At 40.9% G+C, this 26,004-nt stretch overlaps 1 protein-coding gene across 2 annotated transcripts in view; it reads right to left on the reverse strand.

The window, feature by feature from the left end:
* Positions 1–19,708, reverse strand: part of IGF1R (insulin like growth factor 1 receptor) — a 195,305-nt gene extending 175,597 nt beyond the window's left edge. For both annotated transcript variants that reach the window (XR_014473539.1, XM_083184253.1), the window contains exons 1-2: positions 18,865–19,708; positions 421–972 (exon numbers count right to left, since the gene is read on the reverse strand). Coding sequence is in view for 1 of the 2 variants with exons in the window: in XM_083184253.1 (XP_083040379.1) it covers positions 421–972; positions 18,865–18,976 (664 nt within the window). In the remaining variant the exon portion in view is untranslated. The remainder of the gene's footprint in view (positions 1–420; positions 973–18,864) is intronic.
* Between the last annotated feature and the right edge of the window lie 6,296 nt (positions 19,709–26,004).

The following is a 26,004-nucleotide window of genomic DNA, read 5'->3' on the forward strand; positions in this document are numbered from 1 at the left end:
AGCAGGCCTCTGTATTACATCCTTCACTAAAGCCTTAAATTGAATAGATGCAATTGCTCTTGAGCAGAGGTGACAATAAAATTGTTATAAAGTATATTCATCATTACAATAAATTATGTCAAATTACCTCAACAAGCCTGTAATGAAAGTTACAATTTCTGCTGGAGAAAACCAAAATTAAGAAGTTCTTGACTATTGAGGCATTTATTCCACACACTGACATAGATGTTTATTGATTAAATCAGAAAATAATCAGGGAGTACTTTAATAGCAGGAACCAGGATTCCCTATCAATACATTTAAAAACCAATCCCACATGGCAGCACAACCACCATGGTAAAGCACCGCCACAACGTAGGAAGCTGAAACCTTGGTAATGGATAGGTTTCCATTGCAATAGACAAAGACACAACTTCTTACCTTTCTGACAATGATCAGCTGACCAGCAGCGGTAAGTATAGTCGTTGTTAATGGTTGTCTTCTCACATAGTGGCTTATCTTCCATTGCGCCAGGACATAGGTCACCACACTCCTTTGGTGGCTTATTCCCAACAATGTAGTTGTTGTAGACTGCTTCTAGGACCAGCGACCAATCCACCGTAGAAAGGTAACACAAGTCGGAGTTCTTCTCTATCCGTATAGAACCACGTGTAATATTCCTCAGGCTGTATAGCCCAATCTCCTTCAGGTCCGTCATCTCAAATATGACCAAGGCGTAGTTGTAAAAGAGATTGTGACCACGTATGACTGTAAGGTTGGGAAAGAGGTTACTGAGGCTTTCCAGACCAGAAACACGAAAAAGCAACAGATAGTCTGTAATAATTGTAAGTTTGGGAAAGCGCAGGTTTCGGAAATCCTCTGTCTTGGCGTTGGAGATGAGAAGAATCTGGAGGTAGCCTTCAATCACAACACAGTCTTCGAGCTGTTTCAGCTCCCGTACATCGTTACGGATATCCATGCTGTTACTGCAGACTGTAGGGTGACAGAAGAGAAACATTTTGAAAAATGCTAGAACGGTTTCAAAATTAACTTGTATATTGGACAGATAGGTGTATATCCACAGTGGTGATTGCTAATTTGTGATATTTGCCAGCAGCCATGGGAATATGCATATATCCATTCACTAGAAACCCCTGCTACAAATAGGGGGCACAAACCACAGCAATTCAATTGTTGCTACATTCAGGCCCTGCATTAGCAGTGAGAGATTACTTAACACTGCCTTATGAAGGGGCGAGAAGGAATGTGCAAAATGTTAATGGTTTGGGCAAATTAACCAGGATTTTAGATGGATTAGCCACTATTTAAAGCCAAAGCCCATCTATTTGAGCTCTTAAAAAGTAATAGGAGCCCAATCAGAGCAACAATTGAATTGCTATGATTTGTGCCGAAAAACACAGTTGAATTGCCCTAGAAAGGTCTTAATTAGTGAATGGAGAGTTTTATTTTCATAACTACCTATTAAGTCCACAAAAGGGATGTCTCCACTTTAAACGGATGTTCTTATATGATCACCTGGGTGATCAGCATATGTTTAAGAGATATGGTCCGTACACATTGAGCGATTATGCCCAGCGATGATCGCTATCATCGCTGGGGGAAAGCCACTCACTGCATACACACTGAGCCGCTTTTCCCCACGCCCAGCCCAGTCAGCGAGGGGGCAGACGGCTTTGCATAGTGCAGCACTATAAAAAGCCGTCCTCAAAGCCGCTTTCCTGGCGATGATGCGGGAGCGCGAATCACCGCTCATCGCCGGACCGTTCACAATGGGTGGCTGAGCTGAAAGCTGCTCAAAATCACCCAGTGTTTTCAAGCACAGAAGAACGACTTATTTTTGACTTTATATTCCTATGAAAGCTTGGTAACACAAAAGGTGTGCATTTACACACAGCAACAGCCCAGGGTAGATGTATATTTATCAGTGTCAGTTGGAGACACTCTGTAAGGACATATGATATATCATTTTCAAGCCATCAAACCATGCCAACCATGAAAGGTGATACAACAGGTCACAGTAATGACATGTGACTGGCAATCTCTCAGGCATGGGAGTGTTCCTGTTTTACTCAGCATGCAGAAAAACACAACACATATTGCTTTAAATCCACATCACACTGTATTCCTACACAAGAGGGGAAAACGCTGCAAGCATTCTGATTTCCCTCGTGTCCAGCTAAAAAGTAGCACAATCACCATATGTTAGGCCTTAGCAATAGGACAAAATAAGCAAGTACTATACAAAACCATCTAGTAATTACAAAAAGAACAGTATTTGACAGGTCAAATTGATCACAACACTCGCATGTGAAACCAACTTTTCAAGCAAAGAAACAAACTCAAAGAAAGTCTGCCACCTCAAATCAGATGATCTAATACGGGGGTTCTCAAACTCGGTCCTCAGGACCCCTCACAGTTCACATTTTCCAGGTCACCCTGCAGGTGCACAGGTGCATCCATTACTCATTGACACATTTTAAAAGAGCCACAGGTGGAGCTAATTATTTCACTTGTGATTCTGGGGGTTATTTTGGTTCACTCCTAAGAAGTAATGTGCCAGAAGGAGTGAACCAAAATAACCCCCACTGTGAGGAGACCTGCAAAACATGCACTGTGTGGGGTCCTGAGGACGGAGTATAAGAATCTGTGATCTAATACAGAATAAATTAGCTAGAAAAATATTTTCTTAAAAAAAAGGTGGCTCTCCTGAATCAGCATATTAATTTGGTAGCCAACCTTAAAAGGGGAGGGTTGCCTGTGGGAGGAACAATCACAATCATAATAACTGAGGGCAAGAAAAAGTGGGGCTCCAGATAATAGAAAATCTATTATATTCTACTAATCAGTGGTTCCAAACACCAACAGGCCAGATTTAGCTGTGCGAAGGTCCCCCCCATACACTTGTGTGGACTTCTCTGAGGGGAGAAGTTGCACCCGATCCGCCTTGAACCTGCAAGATTACATCCGATATATCGTATGTGATCCCAGCAAGTACTGCCAGAAGCGGTCTAACCCGACAGAATTACTGACCCAGCAAAATAGATTAACTTACCTATGCATAATTAAATAAATCCACTAAGCATGACCTGTTGGGGAATTTGGGGACTAGAGTTGAAAACTACTGCCCTAATTAGTAATGCTACTTAATTTATTTTTAAAGGTGAAAATTGATTACACAAATGATACATTCAATTTTGACTTCCCCTACTTATGCAAATAAGACAATATACAACAAAGTCGTGACTAATGTCAGATGATCAATACTGCAGTTGGTTATGATGGAACCAGAAAAACACTACTCTGTGTATGCGTAAAGCACCCAGTAATCCAGCCCAAATCCCAACCAGCTCATAGCGCGTGATATTTTGAAATTTGCTGGACCCACGGTAGCAGAAGTGCCAGATACAAATATTTATTATTATTGTTGGTAGGGAGACAAGAATGGAAAGAGTTTGTGAGGCTTTTTGTTTGCCTAGAATTGTACTTGAACTTTAAGCCTGTCTATTAGCATCCGAAACCACAAAGGACATCTTAGAATTACACTGCGGTCTACAAATATTATAACGGTTAAAAAAAAATATGATGATTATGAATGAAAAATAATAAACATTGAAAAATGTGTTTAGTTGGAAGTGTGTAACAGGTTTTCAAAGATTAAATCAGTAGAACCCTTTCTCAATCTTAAGCCACATTCTCTGGTCTCTATTAATGCCACTTTCAGACATGTGACCGGGAAATTTCTCAGATCTAGAAGTCGGTAAATGGCTTGGTCTCAAGCTCTGGGTCCCTGGTTGGGAGCAGGATCTTGGACCTGGGACTTAGTTGTGGGTTGCTTTCACAAATGCAGAAATCCCAGGTTGATGTAATTTTAAGTGCAAAAACCCGGGATACGGCTGTATGCGTGAAAGGTATATATGAGAACGGTTACTCTGCTAATACTGGCAAGGAAGTAGTTAATACAATGCATTAGCACAACACACTGTGTGGCAGCCTACAATCTTCCTACAAAAACACGCTTTTTTTTCCTGCATGGTTTACAAAAGCAGCTTTATCCAGATTGCTCGCACTCGCGGCAGACAGCGTGCATTACACAACAAGCCAGCTTTTTTTGTGCCCCTAGGTCATTTTTTTTCCCTTTTTTTCGAAAAAGCAGCTGCTTTAAATTCTCTAATTTAGTTTATGTTGATTTGTATCACAGAGTACAATAGCATTCTGTCTGCAGGTAAAATGCAGTCACCTCTTGTCAGGAATATACATCAGGTAGGCCTACAGTCACACATGGATAGAGAAAAGAACAGGGTACAAACATTGAATCATAAAAATATATTTGTGGACCCACATTAAAAATAAATAAAGTGGGGGAAAGGAAGATCCCACAGTAGCAGATAACAATGGTGCAGCACGGACGGTTAGCATTACTGCCTCACAGCGCTGAGGTCAAGGGTTCATTACCCACCATGGCCCAAACTGTGCGGCGTTTGTATATTCTCCCCATGGGTTTCCTCCGGGTACTCCGGTTTCATCCAAAAATAAACTGGTAGGTTAATTGGCTCCCAACAAATTAACCCTAGAATGTCTGTGTGTGCATGTGGTAGGGAATGTAAGCTCCACTGGGGCAGGGACTGATGTGAATGTTCAAATATTCTCTCTGTAAAGCGCAATGGAATGTGTGCGCACTATATTAACTGATAATAACAACAGCAACAACAGTTACCCCAACAACACCCAGTGACATCCGACAGTCCATTACTTATCCTCCATGGTGGGCAGCATAATTCACTAGTGTTGCCAAACTTTAGACATTTTCCGTCCAAGCAGCATAATGTTTTGTCATAATGGGATCATTGGATAGACATACGTCTCCAAGCATTAGGTCGACATGCATGAAGGGAAACACAAGCATTAGGTCAACATGGGGAAGGACGACACTCAAAAGGGGGTTTTTCACGTCCCGAATGACATGGACACTAAAAAAGTGCACCACTCGTCATGCTTCGGGCACGGTGCCTCGCTACGCTCAGCACAATATTTTATTCTCCCCCCATGCCCTACTGGATGGTAGGGCATGAAATACTGTCGGCACATGTCGGTTCACAAAAAAGGCGAAAAACCCCATGTCGACCTAGTGTTTGTGTCGACCCAATGGCCTGCCGACCAAACCCCATGTTGACCTTCCGTCATGTTGACCTAGTAACTGTATCCTTGTTTTCTCATATCACATGTAAAATTGTAAACAGCAGGAGTTTTCCCATTTCTATCATTGCCACTTTTTAGAAATCTATGGGGAGGTATTGTATTAATCATACCACATGCTTTTACTTCTAACCAGTTATCTGAGGATACATCACATAACAAAACCTATGTAACATTTTACTGGGTGGTGTCACAGGTCTACACAGTGTTTCTATGGTTCTAAGGCACCCTAAGGAGGTTAAGTTTTACACGTGAATTAGCTCTGGGGCTGACTACCCTGGGCATAGTCAATTAATTCCCACCAATGGCCCAGTAGCACATTTTATCTACGATTTCGACTTGCACCTACTCAGTTTGCGAGCAGAAATCTATTCCATAGGGCTTCAGGGCTGGTTCGCTGACATCATGTGGGGGCGGAGCATAATCGGGGGCAGCACAAGAGATAGAGATGGATATATATATATGTATTTATTATGATTGCAAAGTGATACCTACATCCCTATGTATGGCCTATAGCCATGTTACAAGCAAAAACGGGTTACCACCTGCAACTGAATTCCACCCTAAGGCAGTTACTGCACTGGGAAGAAGCAGTATTATTATTTTATTTTTTTCCAACGAGGGTACCTTTTAATAACTATACACTGTATTTAACCCTTTAATTATGCTGCACAAGCAATGTTAATATATATATATATATATATATATATATATATATATATATATATATATATATATATACTAACTTACAGTCAACATTTTCTGTGCTTGGAAAGTATATAATTATTAACTGATTATAAATAAACACATGCACATCAAACGTGTCTGATTAATGTGAAATGGATGTGATGGGGGAGGGGAGCTGACACAAGTCGGTCCATCCTTTCTCCTCTTTGCAGGATGTGTAGAATTGCTGCGACAGACAAGAGCTGATTAGACACCGTGAGGCTCACAAGCTCACACTGCGGGATGCTACTGCTTTAGTAAGAGCAACTGGCATATTATGACAGGAAAACCATTCCTTAACTTTAATAATATTTAAGCTGTATTCTGTAAGCAGTCTGTACACAGAAAACAGCTGTCTACGCTCTGACAATGATGCAGGAGGACTACAGGTTCAGTGCCATCACGTGGAAAGTACTTGGAAGAGAATATACAACTAGTAATTATTACAGAACTAACGCATATGTCCTGCATGATGTTTAGAGACTTCTTTCTCACAGGGATGTATTCAATGCTGGGAGCAAGCAGAGGTGCCTGATCGATGACATAGCGAGCAGGGTCAGTATTCAACTAACAACCCTCCCCCCCCCCCCTGCGTACACCGTTTCCTCCCTCGCTCCGTGTTTAGAGCGAGGGAGAAGCGGCGTATGCGGGCGCTGAAACAGCGAGACTCGCGGCTAAATGCAGCGGCCTCCCTGCATTAGCCACGCGCGGGAGAATCTGCGAGGAATTCTCTGCGGCGTGAAATATGGATAGCGGCCAGCGTGAGGGTTAAACGGCGAGGATCGCTTGTTTTCTGCGATCCCTGCCATTTAACCGCATTGAATACGGGCCACAATGTGGTTACAGGGAACAGCAATTCTATAGAAGGTGTATGACCTCCAGTGCTGTTCTGCAAATAGATATTTTAATACAAATCAGATACATAAATGGACACAATCGCAACAAGCTAATTTTCAGGAAAACAAAGTACATAGATTCTAAGCAGCACATTTTCAATACAGCAAATAACTGGGGTTTTTAAAGGGCCTTCAAAAGGAAGGACACAGCTAAACCTTGTGCAACGCAATGCCAAGCAAGCATGCAGGAAACAATATATGTATGGGCCATAGGAAGTATCCTATCTTCTATCACACGAGAGGAAAACCCCATCTCCTGTGGCCTTCCCTAATTTTACGTTGAAATGGCCAGTTCTACAGAGGAAGCATTGCCTCATACTTTAAAGAAATAACTTGGCTAGTTTGGTGGCAAAGTAATAAAAAAAAAAAAAGAGAAGACATGTAAAATCTGGGCGAATTTATACAATATATCATGGGGTGTATGCATATCAAGAATTGCGCAGGTCTATATATGCCAAGCATACATTGCATAAATTATGACCTTCAAAATACATGTTTGATATTAGGCATCAATAAAGCATAAAAAAACCTTTGTAAGAGCAAACATTCTGCTGAAATTGTACATAAAAGAATAATATGCCAGAGTAGGGAATGATACAATGGGGCAGATGTATTAAGTGTCATTGGGGGGGGGGGGGGAGTAGTAGTAGTATCAGTGCACATTATGTGAGCTTCTCCCCCATGTACGAAGGACCCAGCACATGCTCCCCTGTCCATATTGGGGACATCGCCAGAGGGGAGTTTACAGACAAACCCCACCATCACTTCAGCCGAAAACTTCGACCATTTGCAATATTACAGCTGTTTTAGGCATATAAGCGTTTTGCAATTCTTTTAGTGCAGTCTATCCTAAGTAAAGTGTCCGGAAGCTAATTCAATTGCTGCCTGGCCAGACCAGCACTGGTTGCGATGGCCACATTGGGGATCACTAACATTTCAGCTTACTACCACCTGGTGTTGTCAAGCTGAAATGTGCAAAGTGTCACATATTTTAGTGCGAAGGCTGGACTTTTTGCTCTTGTCCGTTATTTTGACCAGGACATCAGGCGCGATAAAATAAATGAATATCGCCCAAATTGTTAGATGTGGTTTTCATCTGTCCTATTATTGTTAGGCAAGGGAGTTTGTGGTGTCTTAGGATATTCTGTAGCTGCCTTATCTGGGTTACCTCATATTTCTCTGCTGTATGTGTGAATTTACGGCATTTGTTCAGCTTATTCAAATGAAGACCACAGAAAGAATATGGAATACTACCGGGATTTCTCTCTTAAAAATATATATTTTTTTTAAAATTAAATATATATTCATGTGCTATAAGCACATGAATAAAAATAACATGCCCCTTCACAGGAAAAAAACCTGATTTTTTTTACACCAAAATTAAAAAAAAAAAACCTTTACGTTCAAAAGTTCACATTCCAGCTCTCCATCAAAAGATGGAGAATTGCTACACGGAGAGAGACGGAGAAAATCACTTAAAAAGATGGAGAATATTTCACATTGAATAGGGTTGCTCGCTTTTGGAGAGCAAAATGCTCCGTCCAAGGCGAACAAAGCACAAATTCTCCACAAAACACGGAGAACTTTTCTCATTGAATACTGCCCTCTGTGGCAGCTGCCGATGAACAGGACTGACAGTCTCCGGCTGCTGTTAAGAGGAATCTTGCGAGAACTACCGACCTCTCGCGAGAATTCCCCTGTACTAAAGCCACCGGGCGGGCCACACAGACCGGCTACGGGGCTGCATACGGCCCCCGGGCCTGAGGTTCCCCACCCCTGGTTTAGACCAACCAACCCTCTAGCTGGGAGCAATGTATCTCAAACAATTGAATCAAATACTGCCTTGCTTTAAACTGCCTTAGCGTGAGTCTTTCCTTTCCATTGTCCGGCTTTTCCAGGTGCAGGTGGGCTTAAATGCCAGAATCAGGCAAATTGGCATATGAATGCATTCACTTATCTTTCAAGCAAATTATGTTATGCAAACTGTTGTACTGTTTATTACATGTGTCAGATCACCCTTATGTATGTGGTACATCAAGTCAACTAACAGAAAAGCCATTACACATTCAGGTACTGTAGTTTGCATCTTCCCCACTCCAGCAGAGGCTGACCTTACACTGAAGTCACAGGAAGTGCTGCCCGATTTTTTCCTTCAATTTTTCAATGGAGGCTTTTATGTGAAAAGGCCAATCAGCTTGCAGCCTTAAACTCAGAGAACAGTCTATGAATGAGGGAGGGGGCTGGCTCATTCAAGGGGGTCAGTACAGTCCTTTCTTCCAGGCCCTCTCAGGAATGCAAAGAATTACAAGCATTTTGCATTATTTTCTGAGTGGGGGGAGGAAGAGGATGGTTGAGGAAATAACCCTTTGGCTTCAGGGCTTTAAGTTGACGAGTACTTTGTCAAAGTCAGATCTGACAATGGAGAGCTAGAAAATGTGTGAAAAACAGAAGCTGTAGACTCCACATGTGCTCTGACACAATCTAGTGCTAAAAAAAAGTTTCACAAGATTTTTTGGTCATGTAATATCTTAATTCTGTTTACCAATTTTACATCAATATACAAACATAGATTACCATGAAAACAAAGTTCAGAACTATACAAAATCACATTTAATTTCTAGACTGAATATATAAATATCAGTAAACCAAAATTATTTATTTCATAATTCTTTATTTTGAAAGAACAACAGTAAAGCCTTATTACATACAGAAGGTGACAAGTAAAACAAATATGAAATGTTACGGAGTGGTGCAGGCCAATGTGGAAACAGGAGGGAACAGAATCTTGTGCAAGTATTCTTGGGCAAAAACAGATAACCAATATATTGTTCAAATAAAGTACCAATTGCAAATAAAGATCGTTCTAGGGGGATGAATGTAGGAAGTAGGAGATGAAATAGGAGGCGGTGACCATGGCATAAGGCACTGTGGGGAATCATGGACCAGCCTGTAGTTGTAGCATTGGAAGTAGAGCAAAATGAGGAATACAGTGTACAGTGCCCAATGAGTTCCTGCAGGTGCTCATAGCTCAGGGGTAGAAAGGATTGGGGTCTAGCAGAGCTACCAAACTTGAATGAAGATCCTCCAGATTCTCTAAGCTTCAAAAGTGATAAAATGGAGAGTGATAAACAGCCAGCCAATCAGCTCCTGCCAGCCATATCACAGACTGTGTTTGAAAAATGTCAGGCAGTAGCTGATTGGCTGGCTGTTTATCACTCTCCATTTTATCACTTTTGAAGCTTAGAGAATCTGGCCCATAGCCTCTGTCATGAAGATAACAGGCTATCTCCTAAGTAGCAGCCACATGCCAAATTTGGCATTTAAGCACAGAAAGACATGGCGAGACAGTTTTCCAGTTAAAGGACCACCAGGGGCTTGGTTGTTTACAGGATATTCCCTGTTTCAACTCATTAAATTGGTAGAATGGGGGTTACAGGATTAGGAACAAGTATAATGGTTGCATCCTTATAGAGGAGGCTGAAGTGGAGGGGGTCACAAGCACTCTTACATGTTGTACGTCACAGGAAAATAAATAGGTTCTTCATTTTAATGATTTTTGTTTATCTGGATAAAGAACCCAATTTCTAAATATTTGACTGCATTGTCACAGTAGGGAGCTCCTACTGCTTCAGGAGGTTCCTCACATCAGAGCTCAGCTGAACGTCTACTGGTTGGTATCGTCTATAATATCCTTCATCAAAATTGCTTTAAAGCCTTTATCTAATGACTAAGCTGTTAGCTCCTCTGCCACCTTTACACCGGGTTACAGCATACAATACAAAAAGGTATTAGAAGAATTTCTCTGGTAAAAGGCAGCTTATAAAATTTTAACATTTTAAATGGTCTTATATAGCCTTAATTTAGGTAGCATCTACCTATCTACACAGTATTTTATAGAGAACTTAATTCACCTAAGTACCTGCACCAGTGGAACTTACAAACCTATATTCCCTACTACATGACTATTCATTTTAAATTTCATTGCTGCAAAAAGCTACCCTTTGGCGGATTCTCCCATATCCAAAACGCTTGTGATCAAAAGTATTCTGGATATTATATTTTTCTGTATGTTGGAATATTTGCATACTATAATGACATATCTTGAGGATGGGACCAAAATCTAAACAAGTAATGCATGTGTTTCAAATACACCACAGACTAAAGACAATATTGCACGGAATGAATAAAAATAGTGTGCATTAAACTTTGAAATGTACACTGAGTCATCAAAAATCAAAGGAGCCACTATCTCACCTGCACTAAAAATCTTTTTTTGTTTGTTTGTTTTTAAAGTCTGGAAAAATGTATATAGCTAACATACTACTATTTTTTTTCCATTTCTTTGTCCTATAAAAATAGAGTCACATCAAATCAGATTTCCCTTAACTAGTAGATAGTGTCAAGATAAGGCAAATATATAATACAAGAATGATAAATATTCTATTTTCCATAAAATAATAGAAAAGTAATGTAGGGTACGCACCAGGACAACTATGATCTTCACGATCACACTATGGTCTGGAGCACGCAAACACACCCGATCGAATGTAGATTGCAAAATCTTTACTGCAGTAGGTAAAATCTCCAATCCAACAGACAACCAGATCGGAATCGAATCATAGTTAGAACAAGTAAAGGGGTGTACACACACAGCGATTTTTGCTAGTGAGCGACTTTAAGCGATTTTGACTAAGCGATTTGACTAGATACAACAGCGATTTTGACTAAGCGATTTTGTCTATGGGCGATTTTGACTAAACTAGAATTAACATACTTGGTTAGTATTCATTGCAGATCGCCTAGTGAATATCTCCCTCAGCAGTGATTAGCAGCGATTTTGACTAGACAGCCAGCAATCTAGTCAAAATATTCTTGCCTGGCAATTCTTTTTTACTAAGTGATATTATAGGGCTATTTGTCTAACCTCGACAGCGATCTTTACTAACCTTCTAAGCAATTTTGACTATGTAATATTCTGCTCTCTTAACATACAATCGGTTTTAAGACACGTCAAAATTGGGGGAACTGAGCCCAAAACGTCCTGGTGTGTGCCAACCATTAGTCAAATATGGGTGAGCCTTTATTTCGATCTAGAGCAAAAATAAAAATATTTGTTTTTAACACCAGTATTATTGCACTAGAAAGTCCTTCTCCCAAACACGGACAGGCCTTTGTTTTAATCACCACTACAAGCTCTTTAAATAAAGTTTAAAAACAACAATCTGTATAATTGCACTGCTCTCATGGGGCAGTGCGAATGGTGTAATGGTTAACATTACTGCCTCAGCAGTAATGATGTCATGGGTTTGATTCCCACCATGGTCCTAACTGTGTGGAGTTTGTATATTCTCCCCATGATTGCGTGGGTTTCCTCTGGGTACTTCAGTTTCCTCCCACAATCCAAATATATACTGGTAGGCTAACTGGCTCCCAACAAATTAAACCTAGAAGGTCTGTTTGCATGTACATGTGGTAGGGAATATAGATTGTAAGATCCACTGGGGCAGGGACTGTTCAAATATTCTCTATAAAGTGCTGCAAAATGTGTGTGCTATATAAGAAACTGTTAATAAAATAAATTAATTGTGACCATCCACTGCTGCTGTGCATGTAGGGTATTGCTGGTTTTCTTTTCCTGGGAATGCACTCCCTACCAAAAGAGTTACAAGTCTGAACTCTTTGAAAAAACAAACAAAAGCTGTTTAAAGGCAAATCATCCTCTTAATAGGAGACTCGCAGCAACTGGGTGTAAAAAAACGACAATAACCTGCATGAGGTCAGTAATGCAGCATATCCCACAGCTACAACAACTGCTCAGCCCCCTGACATCACAGGATGGATAGGGCTCCAAGCCAAAAGTTTTGCTTGCAAAGTCTATACTCCAATAAAAATGAGGAACTAGTAAGCAGAGATTTCTGAGGATCACCACAGGACGCACACTTTTGGTTAGAACTCCTGGAACCTGGAAACTGAGCGATACAGTTATATAAACAATAAAATAGTACAACAAATACAAAAATGGGAGAAGTAAAAACACATGATTACAATCGGACCACTTCGATAAACCTAAAAATGTGCATCGGGCAAAAGAATTGCCCAAAATTTCCTTTTATAATGTGTTGTGGGATGCATTACTGTTACGCTCTCTATGTACAAAACACGTGTCTGGTCAAAGTCTGTAGTTGAGCACATAAAAGGAACACTGCACAGGAAACAATGAGGAGGAAAGTAGCAAACACAATGCAGGAGAATATCATAAAATGCACTGCACTCCAACAAGGGAAGTGTTACACAGCATAGCCGGCTGAGCCCGGGAAGAACCTGCTATTTGGTATAATTAGATAGAACAGATATATTGTTCATAACAAGGCAATATCCTTTCCTATGCTGCAAGGGTAAAAGCAGGGCACTAACCTCTTTCCTGGCAGCCAGACTAAAGGACCATTTCAATTGAGCGGAATAAAAATAGGATAGATTTTCTTCATTAGCATCACGTGGGAATTTTAGTCTCTGTGTTCAAGTGGACTCATTCAGAAAAATGTGGTACTACGAGCGCAAACACAACCGAGACCATTAACCCGCTCCTTACTGGTCTGCTCGAGCTAAACTAACACACAATATTTGCATTAAGCTTTCTGGTTTTGTTACAGAGGCAAAATTCCCCATCAGCTCCGTTTGTACTCCTAACAAGTGTTTTATAACCTGGTGTGGTCACTTAGATGGATTGCTAAGCAGTTACATGTAAGATTCAAAGAGGACATTTTGGGGGGGGGGGGGTGTTTACATCACTGCTGTCCCTTATACAAAGTAATAAACCTGAAAAGAAGAGTATGTCACCTAGCTGGGTAGGTACATACACCTTTCAGAGCGGTACTGAGATTAGATGGTTAACTCTCCCAAAAGAGGAAAAGCATTCTGGATCTCCCCAACCGATTTCTTTCCGCAATGAGTTAAATCATAGATATCTTTATTGTAATGCTTTCTAATACAAGCAAACTGAATATTGTGTCTTCCCTGAACTTCTGCTTCATAGCCTACAATATTTTGTGATAATTACGCTATGCGCAAAATGAAACACTTTAACGATTTCACCTACTGTATGTTTACTTTTACACAGGTAGTGCAATCCAAACCGATACCCAAACATGTGAGATAGCCAAGAGCTAGGCAGATGAAAATGATGTTTACTCCAAATTCTGAAACAAGGCATAACTGACTGAGTGCCCCTATAAGCTCTTACTCCGTGGATGCAAACATATTACAAACCGATCCACTTGTAACACAATAAGACAAACTTGCAGGTAATCATTTAAAAACACCAAAGTGTTTTTGTCAAAGGATCATGTTTTAATAAAGTTGTATTCCTGCCTGATCAAAAATGTATCCTTTACTTGGTCTGCCTGTCACACTTCACTTGGTCACGAGGAGTGAGTGATACAAGGCACCTGGAGGGCAGGAGATTATTGCCATTGCTTTACATCACCGAGTGCGATCTCTCATTTACCAACCCATAGTAACAAGTGGTGATCCTGGCACAGTTCTCACACATTCTACAAACACTTGACACCTTGAGATCTTTCCATGTGTTCCTACTAACAAATATCTAGTTTTCCATGACACCAACGTCAGCTTTTATCAGAAGACTTCCTACAGCACGGAAAGCATGTTATTATATAGCTGTGTATGTCAGTGTGACTTGGTAAATGCCACAAACAAAAGCATTATTGTGCCCACATGCCTTATTAGCATTTACACATTTCCTATATTATTTCTGAAATTCTAAAACAGTTTCATTGTTCCTAGTGGAAGAGTCTTCATGTTACTTAAAGCATGGGGTATTTCAAAGCATATGACTACAAACAAATACAACAACAGTGGCTACAAAATATAAAACAGGACCCTCCACTGATTTAAAATCAGCAATATTTCACCATAGATGTTTCACTTATAGATACTTTACCACGTAAAACAATAAAATCTATCACAGAGTAACTATATTAGCAGCAATATCACATAAAAATACACAGTTGGACCTCTGGGTTTTTATTTTGTTGTTGTTTTAGGTGCTATACCCCAATCTGTAGACAAAAATAAGATCTTAATGTAGGCACAGACCAGAAACCCAAAAAGGTTTCCAATGTTTACAACTAGTCCCATATTTAGAGGGTTTTTTTATATGCCAAGATGAGTAAAGTAAAAAACAAACTAAAAAAATGCGCAAATTCTGCAATCTGCGCAGCAAGCTACCAGGCGAATGTCTGGATTTGACAACCATAGACTCTATGAAAGTTCCATATAAACTACCAAGTGTCACAAATACTTCACATGAAGAAACACCACTTATATCAAGATTCACATTATAAAACATCTTCTTGAGCATTAATCAAAATATTGTTGAAGTAGGGAGCAGACGAACAACGGCATAATAACAGGGACTAATGTTGTGTCAGCGACAAAAGTACAATACAGTAACAAATAGCCACCAATGTCTATTGGAATAAACTAAGAGGAACAGCAGATGAAAAACTAAAAAAAAATTGACAAGTACATGTGTAGACATATCGCAACACAAAAACAAATTCAGCCATCAATAATCTAGATCTTAGAAAGGTCAAGGTTTTTAAGTTCTAAGCCACATAGCAAAGATGTGACTAATAGAACACATACATCGAACAAAAATGTTTTTTTGTTTGAACGCAACAAATCGGAGCTTGCATTCCCAACTTGTCTCCAAATAGACATTTACCGGACACAGATTAGACGGCTGTTTGAAAGGTAAGTTTGGAATTGTTCTAAGTAATAAGAATTATTTCGTATCATAGGAATAACAGAAACATTTCACAGAAAATCTATTTAAAAACTAATAGAAAAAAAAAAACAACTGAAAGACTGAAACGCAAAACAGAAATGGCAGCATCAGAGAGGTTTACTGGAAAAAGGGCTATCATTTTTTTTTCTTATCCCTAGGTTAGGTGCTGAAAAGTATTCCGAAAATGTTTACATGCCAATACATGTGGAAAGCTTTTCTAGTACAATGTGAGGAAGTCGTTGCAGGAGACCATACACAGAAAGACACATTTTTTTTCGTCTTTCTTAAACAAATCTTGTTATCAAACTGAAGTGGGAAAAAATACTTTCAAGACCGCTTATTCTAGCTATTTTCCAACCCCTTACAGGCAAATTAAGGTCACTGTTTACATTATGAGCTTTATATGATCTAGATTTATTCGACAGAAGACAGTGCTCTGAAATTTCAAAAGATCTTTGTAATGCGTGGAATGTAAAATACAGGGGGAAAAGGCTTTGGATTTCTCAAGTCTTCTTAAGACGAGACTTGCATTGTTAACAAATGCAAATATCCTTCCTTAAAATAGCGATTTTATTGAAACACTAACATTAGATTGTGTATACTAGATCATAAGCTTCACATTTTAGATCATGTGACTTATGGGTTTGGCAAGTAAGATGTTGTTGTTTTTTTATCAGTACATATGCAATTGTTAATTCTGAACTCTCCAGGTAAAAATAACCAGACTTTAGGCTCAACAAGTAGTGACAATTTACTACTTTTGGACAGGAAATGCTTTGTTCCTTGAATGAATGCTAGCAGATGAAAGACATACGAACCTATATAAGGCAAACACCTGTGTTCTATCTTGCAGCATTTGAGAGCTTGCAAACACCTTCAAGGGTGGTCTCGTACTTGACTATAATTCACAAGCCATTAAAACATTTTATTCTTGTTACCTGTGTGCCTCAGCCTATGAAAAAGTCTAACCAAAACAATGCACAGAATGTGGGACCTAGACTCATGGTAAAATATTCTAGTCTGATGTTTAACTTAAGCCCCCACCACCGCCTCTCATCAAACTTTACCTTCATATAGCATGTATACGTGACATGAGCTGGGAGTTTTTAATGGCCTTCCTAAAGCTATGGAATGCATAGAAGCAGTTTCAGTACACAACTACAGGAAATAAAAATAGGTCTTCTACATTGACAATTATTGAACAAACCCTGCAATTTAGCGTTAAAGAGTTTCTGCGTTAATCTCCCAACTACCCTGCCCAAAAAAAAAAAAAAAGAGATGTCTGGTGAAATGTTGTAAACAAATTAGGAATGGGAGGTAGTGAGTGCGTTGCACAGGGTAAGCCAGGACCACCAGTCATATGACACTCCCCCCTATGATGAAAGCATCAGGATTGGGTATTAAACACAAAGGATCTTTATAAATCAAACCAAGGAGGCAACACTGAAAAACCCCTTCTGTAGACAGATGGATTATTTATGCAGGGAAAATAATGTTCTAAAATGGCAGAAAAATACATAATCATCAATGTATCTCTGAATCCCCCCCACACACACACATTATTTTTATTGCCTATGATGAGACCACCCCCTCCCCCTTTATTTTAAGTAAACAAAACAGACACAGGCCAAGTGACACCACAAACAAAGCACTGTTTGTATCGTATCCACGTAGGGATGCTTTAATTCCTGCAGAACTAAAAATAACAACCACTAAATATAAAGGGGCCCTTGAATTTAACTCTTCAGGCGCCATGGTGAATTACACACTTTTGCAAAGGCACCCAGATACAGTTGATATGAGCCCAAAAAAAAGGTAAACAGGGGAAGGAGACCATAGCAGAATGCTCCCAGACACAGACCCGGTCACAGCTAATCCATAGGAGTATATAGTACGAGCTTGTCTGTCTGTCACTCAGCCTGACAAATAATACTGCAGCCCTTGTATTTCTGATCCTTGTTGACAGAGACACTGAGGAGTGTAGTAATAGTTGAATGGTTGCTATGTCCAGCTACAGCAAAGACAGATCGGAAGACAGAGGGTATTATGTGAACACACATTGTTCAACACGCTTGCATCCATATACTTGAACATATATGGACATGAAGCGTTATGTTTACATAAAGAGAATATGGTAGGTAAACAAATATTAACACTCACAATTGCTATCAATTATAAATGTTTATAAAAAAAAATTAAAATAAACAACGCATGTGTGTGTACTGAACATGCCAGAGTCCTAAACTCAGACATTTACTTTTTATGTCTGGGTACGCAGCCCCATGGAAACACTTGGATTATGCCTAGGCGTTATGTCTCGGGCACCTATAATTGTGTCTGCATATCAGACAGAGCTGGGATCACATGGCTCGGGCCGCCTGTGTACATACTGTAAGTGTATCTGGTATCCAGGCACCACATTGCCTGGGCCCCTTTAGGAGAATATGGGCATCATACACAGGATGGTACAATGCCCGCAGATGCCCTTTAAAGATGTAACCTTCAAATGGAATTATGCACTACAAACAGTTCTAAATCCATTCCCAGGGATAATTCAGGTTATAAAGCCGGGCAGGTGCTGATGCACGGATACACCCAATCTCAGGGAGCATCATTACAGGAAACACCTGGCCATACAGGTTTCTTTATTACGCCTCTCCTTTCCTCTGAAGTGTACCTGTTAATTGTGGTAACAACTCCTGTCTTTTAAGAGATGGTGATCCACTGTATTTACTAAAGATAGGCTGTCATGCGTCGCCTACCAAGGTGCTAGGGGAATGATCATGTGTGTGATTATAAAATAATGCAGCTGTACTCAGTGACCCCAGTGATGTGGTGCAGGCAGCGTACAGCCCTGCACCTCCCATGTCTGCAGATGATGGGAGATGCTCTGTTACCTGCGGGTACAGGACAGTACCTGGGCAGGTGCCCCCCACACAGAACACAATGTAGGCATGGCACTAGGTATGGGGGCAAACCACCTCTGGCCACAGGTAAAGATACCCCCACCACCAAAAACCAATGCAGACCTCAGCAACACACGGTGCATGGGCACCCCTACACCTCAGTGGGGTGACTATGAGCTCTCAGCGGGTCACACACAGCCCCCTGTGTGTCCCCTGCTGGTGTGTGATCCGCTGCTGCAGCGCTCCACGTGTAACACTGTCTCGGCGAGGACATCATCATCATCATCCCAGACTAGACAGTCTCCCCCCCTAGGGGGGGGGGTTGTACACTCACCTCCATCACTCAGGGTCCCCAGGCACAGACACGGGCACAGCAGTAGCAGCAGGAGTACAGGGGCCACCGACAACCAGGCCGGAGAACCCCAGCCCAATCCGGCCTTCATCATCCACAGCTTCCCGGGAGGAGAGACGCGTGGATCAGCCACTCCGAGGACACTCACATCCACCCCTCCGAGGTCCCGCACTGGCCGGAGTAAAGATGGCGGCCGGAGCCCCCCACACACACTGACCCTATATAAATATATATATGTATACACAGTGTATGTAGCCAGTACGGTCCGCGCACTGTGACCTTGCTGCGGGCACCGGGTCCCCCTCCTGTGCCGGGGGGCGGCAGTGACAGGATGCGGGGGTTGGTTCTTTGGTTCAGTCCGGGGATGACACAAGGCAGCGTGACCCCAAATACCTCCGGGCCCCGGGGTGTAGCGCTTAGTGTCGGGTGCCCGGGCAGAGGCTGCTCCCGCCGCTAGGACACGCTGCACGCGGGCAGCCGTGGGCAGACAGCCGCACACACGCGCCGCTCCGAGTCCTCAGCCTCCATATCACCCGCTTCACGGCCGGACCTCAGCCCGCAGGAGGCCGCTGCGGGACCAATGAATGAAGAGTCCCCCGCACACACCCCGCCTCCCCTCCCTCCACTCCGGGCCCCCTGAAGGTCAGAGTCGGGCTCCCCGGGGCTCCTGCTCAGCGAGTGGCCGCGGCGCTGCTCCCCAGGCTCGGTGCGCTGCTGCTGTCTGGCTCCGGGCGCTGCTGCAGCGCTCTCATTGTGTGTGATCCCTCTCCCCGGCTGTGTGACGTTACTGAGGCTGCTGCTGCTGTAAACAACAAGAGCCTGAGACACATCCACTAACACACACTCACACACACACACAGGGCTGCCTGCAAAGCCAGGACTGGGAGCTGCCTCCTCCTCACACAGGAACAGCACCAGCACCACCACTACTACTACTACTACTAATATTATTATTATTATTACTACTACTACTACTGCTGCTGCTGCTATTACTGCTGTAGCGTCCCTCCTGCAAGCAGCCCGTCAGGCACACAGCCCTGCCCTATACAATATGCTACAGGTACACACTGCATTCATATATACTGCAGCTTCCAGACTGATATCTGCATTACTGCCATATCCAGCACAGAAGATGACATGTTTCAGCCGCCACCATCATACATTACACTGCATTCATCTGCAGTCATCCTGAATGATTGTGTTACACAATTTAATATATAATTCCTATTACATCCATATAATATATTATGGTACAAGGAGTGATGCAAATGATGTATTCTCTGTGTAGTTCTCTGAACTATGTGTGTAAATAAATATGAATAAATATATACAGCTTCAACATGCCATCCCTGAACAACTCAGTGTGAACATTGTCATTGTTGCTAGTATATACAACATAAATCTAGCTATCTCTATCTTTCAACATCCGACAATGACAACATTTTAATTCTACTATATCCATATATCCAGATCACTGAACTAAAAGGGGATACACACTGCGATATGATCACCGATATGGACTATATAGTCAATAACGGTAGAAAATAGAGTACATATCTCAAAGCGTGAAAAATCGACTGCAGGCAGCTAATTTTTTATTAGAAAGTGTACAATCTATTTGTAGTATAGTCAAAATCGTCCATAGCCAAAATTGCATTGTGTGCATGCACATTCAGCCACCGCTATAAACTGTCTCCACAATATGTACATGCAAGATGAGCTTCTTCAGTCCTACTCATCATAGTCTGAGTATTGTATCTCATACTACATGTAGTATAGTATAATTCCTACAAATTTTCATTCTGAACATTAAAAGTACCACAACATGTAGTAGAAACATTATAAATGTAATTCCTACCAGATGTACTATGAACATTGTTCTTCTTACTTACATCTAGTCTATATTCACTTATATTCTTTCTACTTTCCTGAATATAATGATTTCAGCCTTCCCAAATATTTTAATACCAAAATATAATCCGACTGTATAATAGTGTTTCATTTAATTACAAAAATGAAGAGTACAAAAAAAAATGGCAGCTTCTATTCATATTAAGCTATGCGTATAGAGGACATTATGGGTGAAATTTAATAGGATGAGAGATTCAGAAAGTGAGAGATTTGGTAAGAAATCTCCAGTTTTTTAAAAGGGCAATCATTTACACTGTAAAATCAAACTGGTTTTGAAGTGTGATTGCCGCTTTAAAAAAACCTGGAGACTTCTTACCAAATCTCTCACTTTCTGAATCTCTCATACTATTAAATTTCACCCTATATTTCTACACATTCTTGTTTAAATTATTTGAAAGTTAAGGGTTTACCTTAGACTAAAAGGATTTATTTAGAAGTTATATCGCTATAAATGTCCATTACAGGACCATTAATTTTTCTCATAGTCTGAACAGATGGATACCATAAAACGCTATCTAGCATACAATGTACATCTAGCAGTGCTAAGCATAATTAAGCAAATACAAAGTTTGAGGTTAGAGTGTATTTAATTATGTAACACATTTAATTTACACTAATGAACAATATTTTATGAAGTCAGAATGTCTAAGGGATGGAAGGATCCAGGTTTTATATCCATATCAGAACACAAGAAATACAGTATATTTTTTTGTAAAACATTAAATAAGTTATCTCTCACTGTCATTTGTATTGTGTGAAGTGGTTGTCAAAAATGTAAAATTAATAATTTCCAATTATTTGCTTGAATGATAAGGAGCATGAAACAAGTTGTGAATGAAAAACACGCTTACTTGATTAACATATTAATGATAGGAAGATTTCGTAATTTACTGTAAAAGATTCATTCAGTCTGCTTTTAACTACAAGTCTATTCCTAATCAATGAATGGTTTGATATCACTTCTCTATTGTATGTTTCTTGGTGAACATAACAAAAAGAGTCAGAAAAAAACACCAGAAAACACTTTTGCACTGGACCAAACCCATGAAAGTTGGTGATAAGGACACTAGATAGAAATATATATATATACTTACGCACTTTATAAACATTATATTTTTACCTACCAGTAACAGGTTCCTGGCTTCAATAACAGAACATTTTCTTTGCTTTAGTATCTAAAGTAAACCTTTTTTGTTTTGTGTAAAATGCTAGAGTATTTGGTGTTTGCTTAAAGCCCTTTGTGTCATTCATTTTTTTAAATATTTATATGTCTGTTCATAATGTATAGACAATGTTGACAGTACAATCAGTGTAGTGGGTTGCTAGCTTTTTATTGTCCCTATGCATGAAAATAGACCATGAAGCTATTTAATATATATACTAATTTCTTAATGTCTCCAATTGAATATATCATCTAAATTGTCATTTTAAAGACGGATGTTTTCTGAAGAATTGCCCTTTTTATCATAAGTCGGACATTCAAGAGGATGTCTGAACTGCACACTAAGGGGGTTCAATGTTCTCAATGGTGACCCAACCTTGCCTACTCCTAATTTTTATTTCGGTCATTGGAAAGTTACTAAATAGATTTTAACAAAGGTTACTTTTCCTGCCTGGTAACATTATGCACATATGCAATCTGGGAAGTTGAAATTGCACTCATAATTTCTTGTGCAGACTACTGTGTGAACATTTGACTTTTGGCATTATTGGGTCCTATTAACCTTTGTAAAAACTATACCTACTGTAAACGTCAACACTCTAGTGCAGTGGTTCTCAAACTGTGGGTCCTAACACCAAAGTGGGTCCCGACCTACTCAGCATGGAGACGTGACTCCGTGTTGCAGACCATCAGGCTGAAGACTTCTCTAATCTCAGTCAGTGGTTCAAGAAGTCTGAAAAATCTATTGAATTGTATGTTATGTTACACTCCCCACATCATCTTGTGACTCCACAATGCTGCCATGTATGTGCTGTCTGCTGCCTACACATGTGATGTGATGACCTTCTGCAGTAACTTTCTGGGGTCCTGTAATTATTTTTATTGTCTGATGGGGTCCCAGAGCAACATAGTTTGAGGACCCCTGCTCTAGTGATTATGAATACTAAGGGGTACATTTACTTAAATGGGAGTTCTACAGAAGATGGGATTGTGTGCAATGCAACCAAACAGATACAGGGGTTTATTCTGATTCACTCTGAAAGGCACAATCACTCTCTAATGGTCAAAACCATATGCACTGCAGGTGGGGCTGAGGTAACATGTGCAGAGAGAGTTAGATTTGGATGTTTTATTGTTTCTGTGCAGGGTAAATACTGGCTGCTTTATTTTTACAAATCTAACTCTCTCTGTACATGTTACATCAACCCCACCTGCAGTGCATATGGTTTTGTCCATTAGAGAGTGATTGTGCCTTTCCGAGTGAATCAGAATAATCCCCACTATCTATTATCTTTTTGAAATAAGAAGTAGAGTCTGATTGGTTGTTATGGACAAAATCCCATTTTCAATAGAACTCACATCTTAGTAAATTTATCCCCAAAATTCTTCTGAAAAGTCAATTCACCAACGAATACTAGCATCTAACTTTACCATCTATCTTATCAAATATACTGCATAATGTCATTGTAACTGTTTACAAAGCACTGAATATATGTCTTTCTTTACAGTTATATATCACAACTGTTTGAATGCATATTTCAAATGAAAATAAATGCTGATTAAATTACTACTTTAGGTTTTTTTTGTGCACCTTTAATTTCTGCCTAATGCAAGGTATGATGTTTTATTTAAACAACAACAATTTTGTTGAATCTATGTTATCTCCTTTTCCAGTTTGTATTATACTGATTTCACATTGCAGAAATGGGTAATGACACGGTATTCTTAAATGGGACTTTAAAACGGGTCTGAGCCTTGAGACCTTTCACATTGCAGGTGAAAACCGTTTTAAAAATCATTTAATACCATTCAAACATTCAACCAGTTTAACCCCCAAGGGACACGTTTCAAGCCATTGAAATAGAGCTGTTCAAACTGCCAAAAAAACGGCTTTAAAACATGTAGGACTCTGCTTTTTAACCGTGTTGAAATACCGGTTAACTTTAACCGGTAAATCAACTCTGGCACTTTCACATTGCAGCCTTAAACGTTTTAAAATGAAAAAAAAAAACGGCAATATACCGTTTTAAAAGTGCGATGTGAAAGGGGTATTAGTCAGGAAATGCAATCAAGTAACAATAACAATGTCACAGAGACATCATTTATAAGAACTGTTATTATTTACTGCCCACTATTGAAGCATGATAACCGTTAATGGTATTTATGTGCTTTTTCCCCCCCAAATAGATGAAATGGGGTGGAGCAATGATTCCAATCCACATGAACTATGGTTGGCTACGTTTTGGTTTTGGCGGTAATAAACATTTTTTATTATTATTATTATTATTATTATTATTATTATTACTGTATAGCAGGGGTTCCCAAACTTTTTTGAATCACCGCGCCCTAGAGCATCAAAATATTTTAAAGGCACCCCTAGGCCAAATGCTTCTTACCGAGAAATTCAGAATTTTTTTTTTTTTTTATTAAGTGCATTGTGTTTATATGTCACAGTGAGGGACAGGATATGCTTCTGTTCGTCCACATATATTATGATTGGCAGCCACAAGCACTGGTTTTGCCTGGTACATTAACCATAAATAATATGAATTGATCTTGGTCCACCATCCCAAGGCACCCCTGCAAGTGTCCTGAGGCACCACAGGTAGCCTAGGCACACAGTTTGGGAACCACAGCTGTATAGTATTATAATATGTATACATTCTTGATTTTGCATAAAGTATCTGTCATGTTAAAATCTTCTTTTGTGAAAAATGAAGAGACCAAACTATATATATATATATATATATATATATATATATATATAATATATATATATATATATATATATATATATATATATATATATATATATATAATGTATCAACACAAACGGTGTAATGGTTAGCATTACTGCCTCACAGCACTGAGGTCATGGGTTTGATCCCCACCATGGCCCTAACTGTGCGGAGTTTGTATATTCTCCCCGTACTTGCGTGGGTTTCCTCTGGGTACATCGGTTTTCTCCCACAATCAATAAAATATACTGGTAGGTCAGGGCCGAAACTAGGGTTTCCGGCGCCCGGGGCAAGGCAGTCATTTGGTGCCCCCCCCCCTTTCTGAAAGCATACCTCCCAACTTATGAAGCTTCGTAGCCGGGACGCTTTCGGAGGGTGTGGCCTAATTGGGGGGCGTGGCCTATAATCACGGCTCTCTCACGAGGCCACGCCCCCATTTTGCCGCTATGGGGGCATGACCCAGAGGCTCTGTGAGCCTCTAGCCATGCCCCCAGCCCCCTGGCTGCGGGAATAGACGCTGTGCGCATGCGCACAGCGTTTATTCCCCGCTGCTTAGCAGCTGACAGGGGGGACCGGACCAAATGACGCCTTGTCCCTGGCGTCCCCCCCCCTCCCCGCACAGTCCTCTCACCGCCACGGCTGCTGCCCTTCTCCTCCTCATCCCATGCTGCTGCTGTCACCAGTGACCCGCCGTCCGACTCAGCCATGTGCGTCCTGCTGTGAATGGCCGGGCTGGGTTACGTGGGGCGGCGGCGGACAGCTGGGTGTGGCTCTCCGGGCTTCCTAGCTCAGCCTCCTCTCCTCCGTTGAAGCCGCAGCATGTGAGGCAAGAATGGTGTAGCCGCTGTAGCGGCATCTTACTTTGACTCCGTCCGTCTCCTACTAGCGCTGCGGCGGGAAGCGCTGATGACTTCAAAAAGACTTGCCGGACGCTGATTGGCTGAATTCAGCCAATCAGCGTCCGGCAAGTCTTTTCAAAGTCATCAGCGCTTCCTGCAGCCGCGCTAGTAGGAGATTGACGGAGTTAAAGTAACATGCCGCTACAGCGTCCACACACCTGTCACCGGACCTCACAGCGCCCCCCACCTCCAGCGCCCGGTGCGCGTGACCCCCCAGCCCCCCCCTAGTTAAGGCCCTGGGTAGGTTAATTGGCTCCCAACAAAATTAACCCTAGAATGTCTGCGTGTGCATGCACATGTGGCAGGGAATATAGATTGTAAGCTCCACTGGGGCAGTGACTGATGTGAATGGTCAAATATTCTCTGTAAAGCGCTGCGGAATATGTGTGCGCTATATAAGAAACTGTAAATA

This window comes from Crinia signifera, chromosome 4 (genome assembly GCF_055691185.1).
Source record: "Crinia signifera chromosome 4, ASM5569118v1, whole genome shotgun sequence".
In the NCBI taxonomy this organism is placed as follows: domain Eukaryota; kingdom Metazoa; phylum Chordata; class Amphibia; order Anura; family Myobatrachidae; genus Crinia; species Crinia signifera.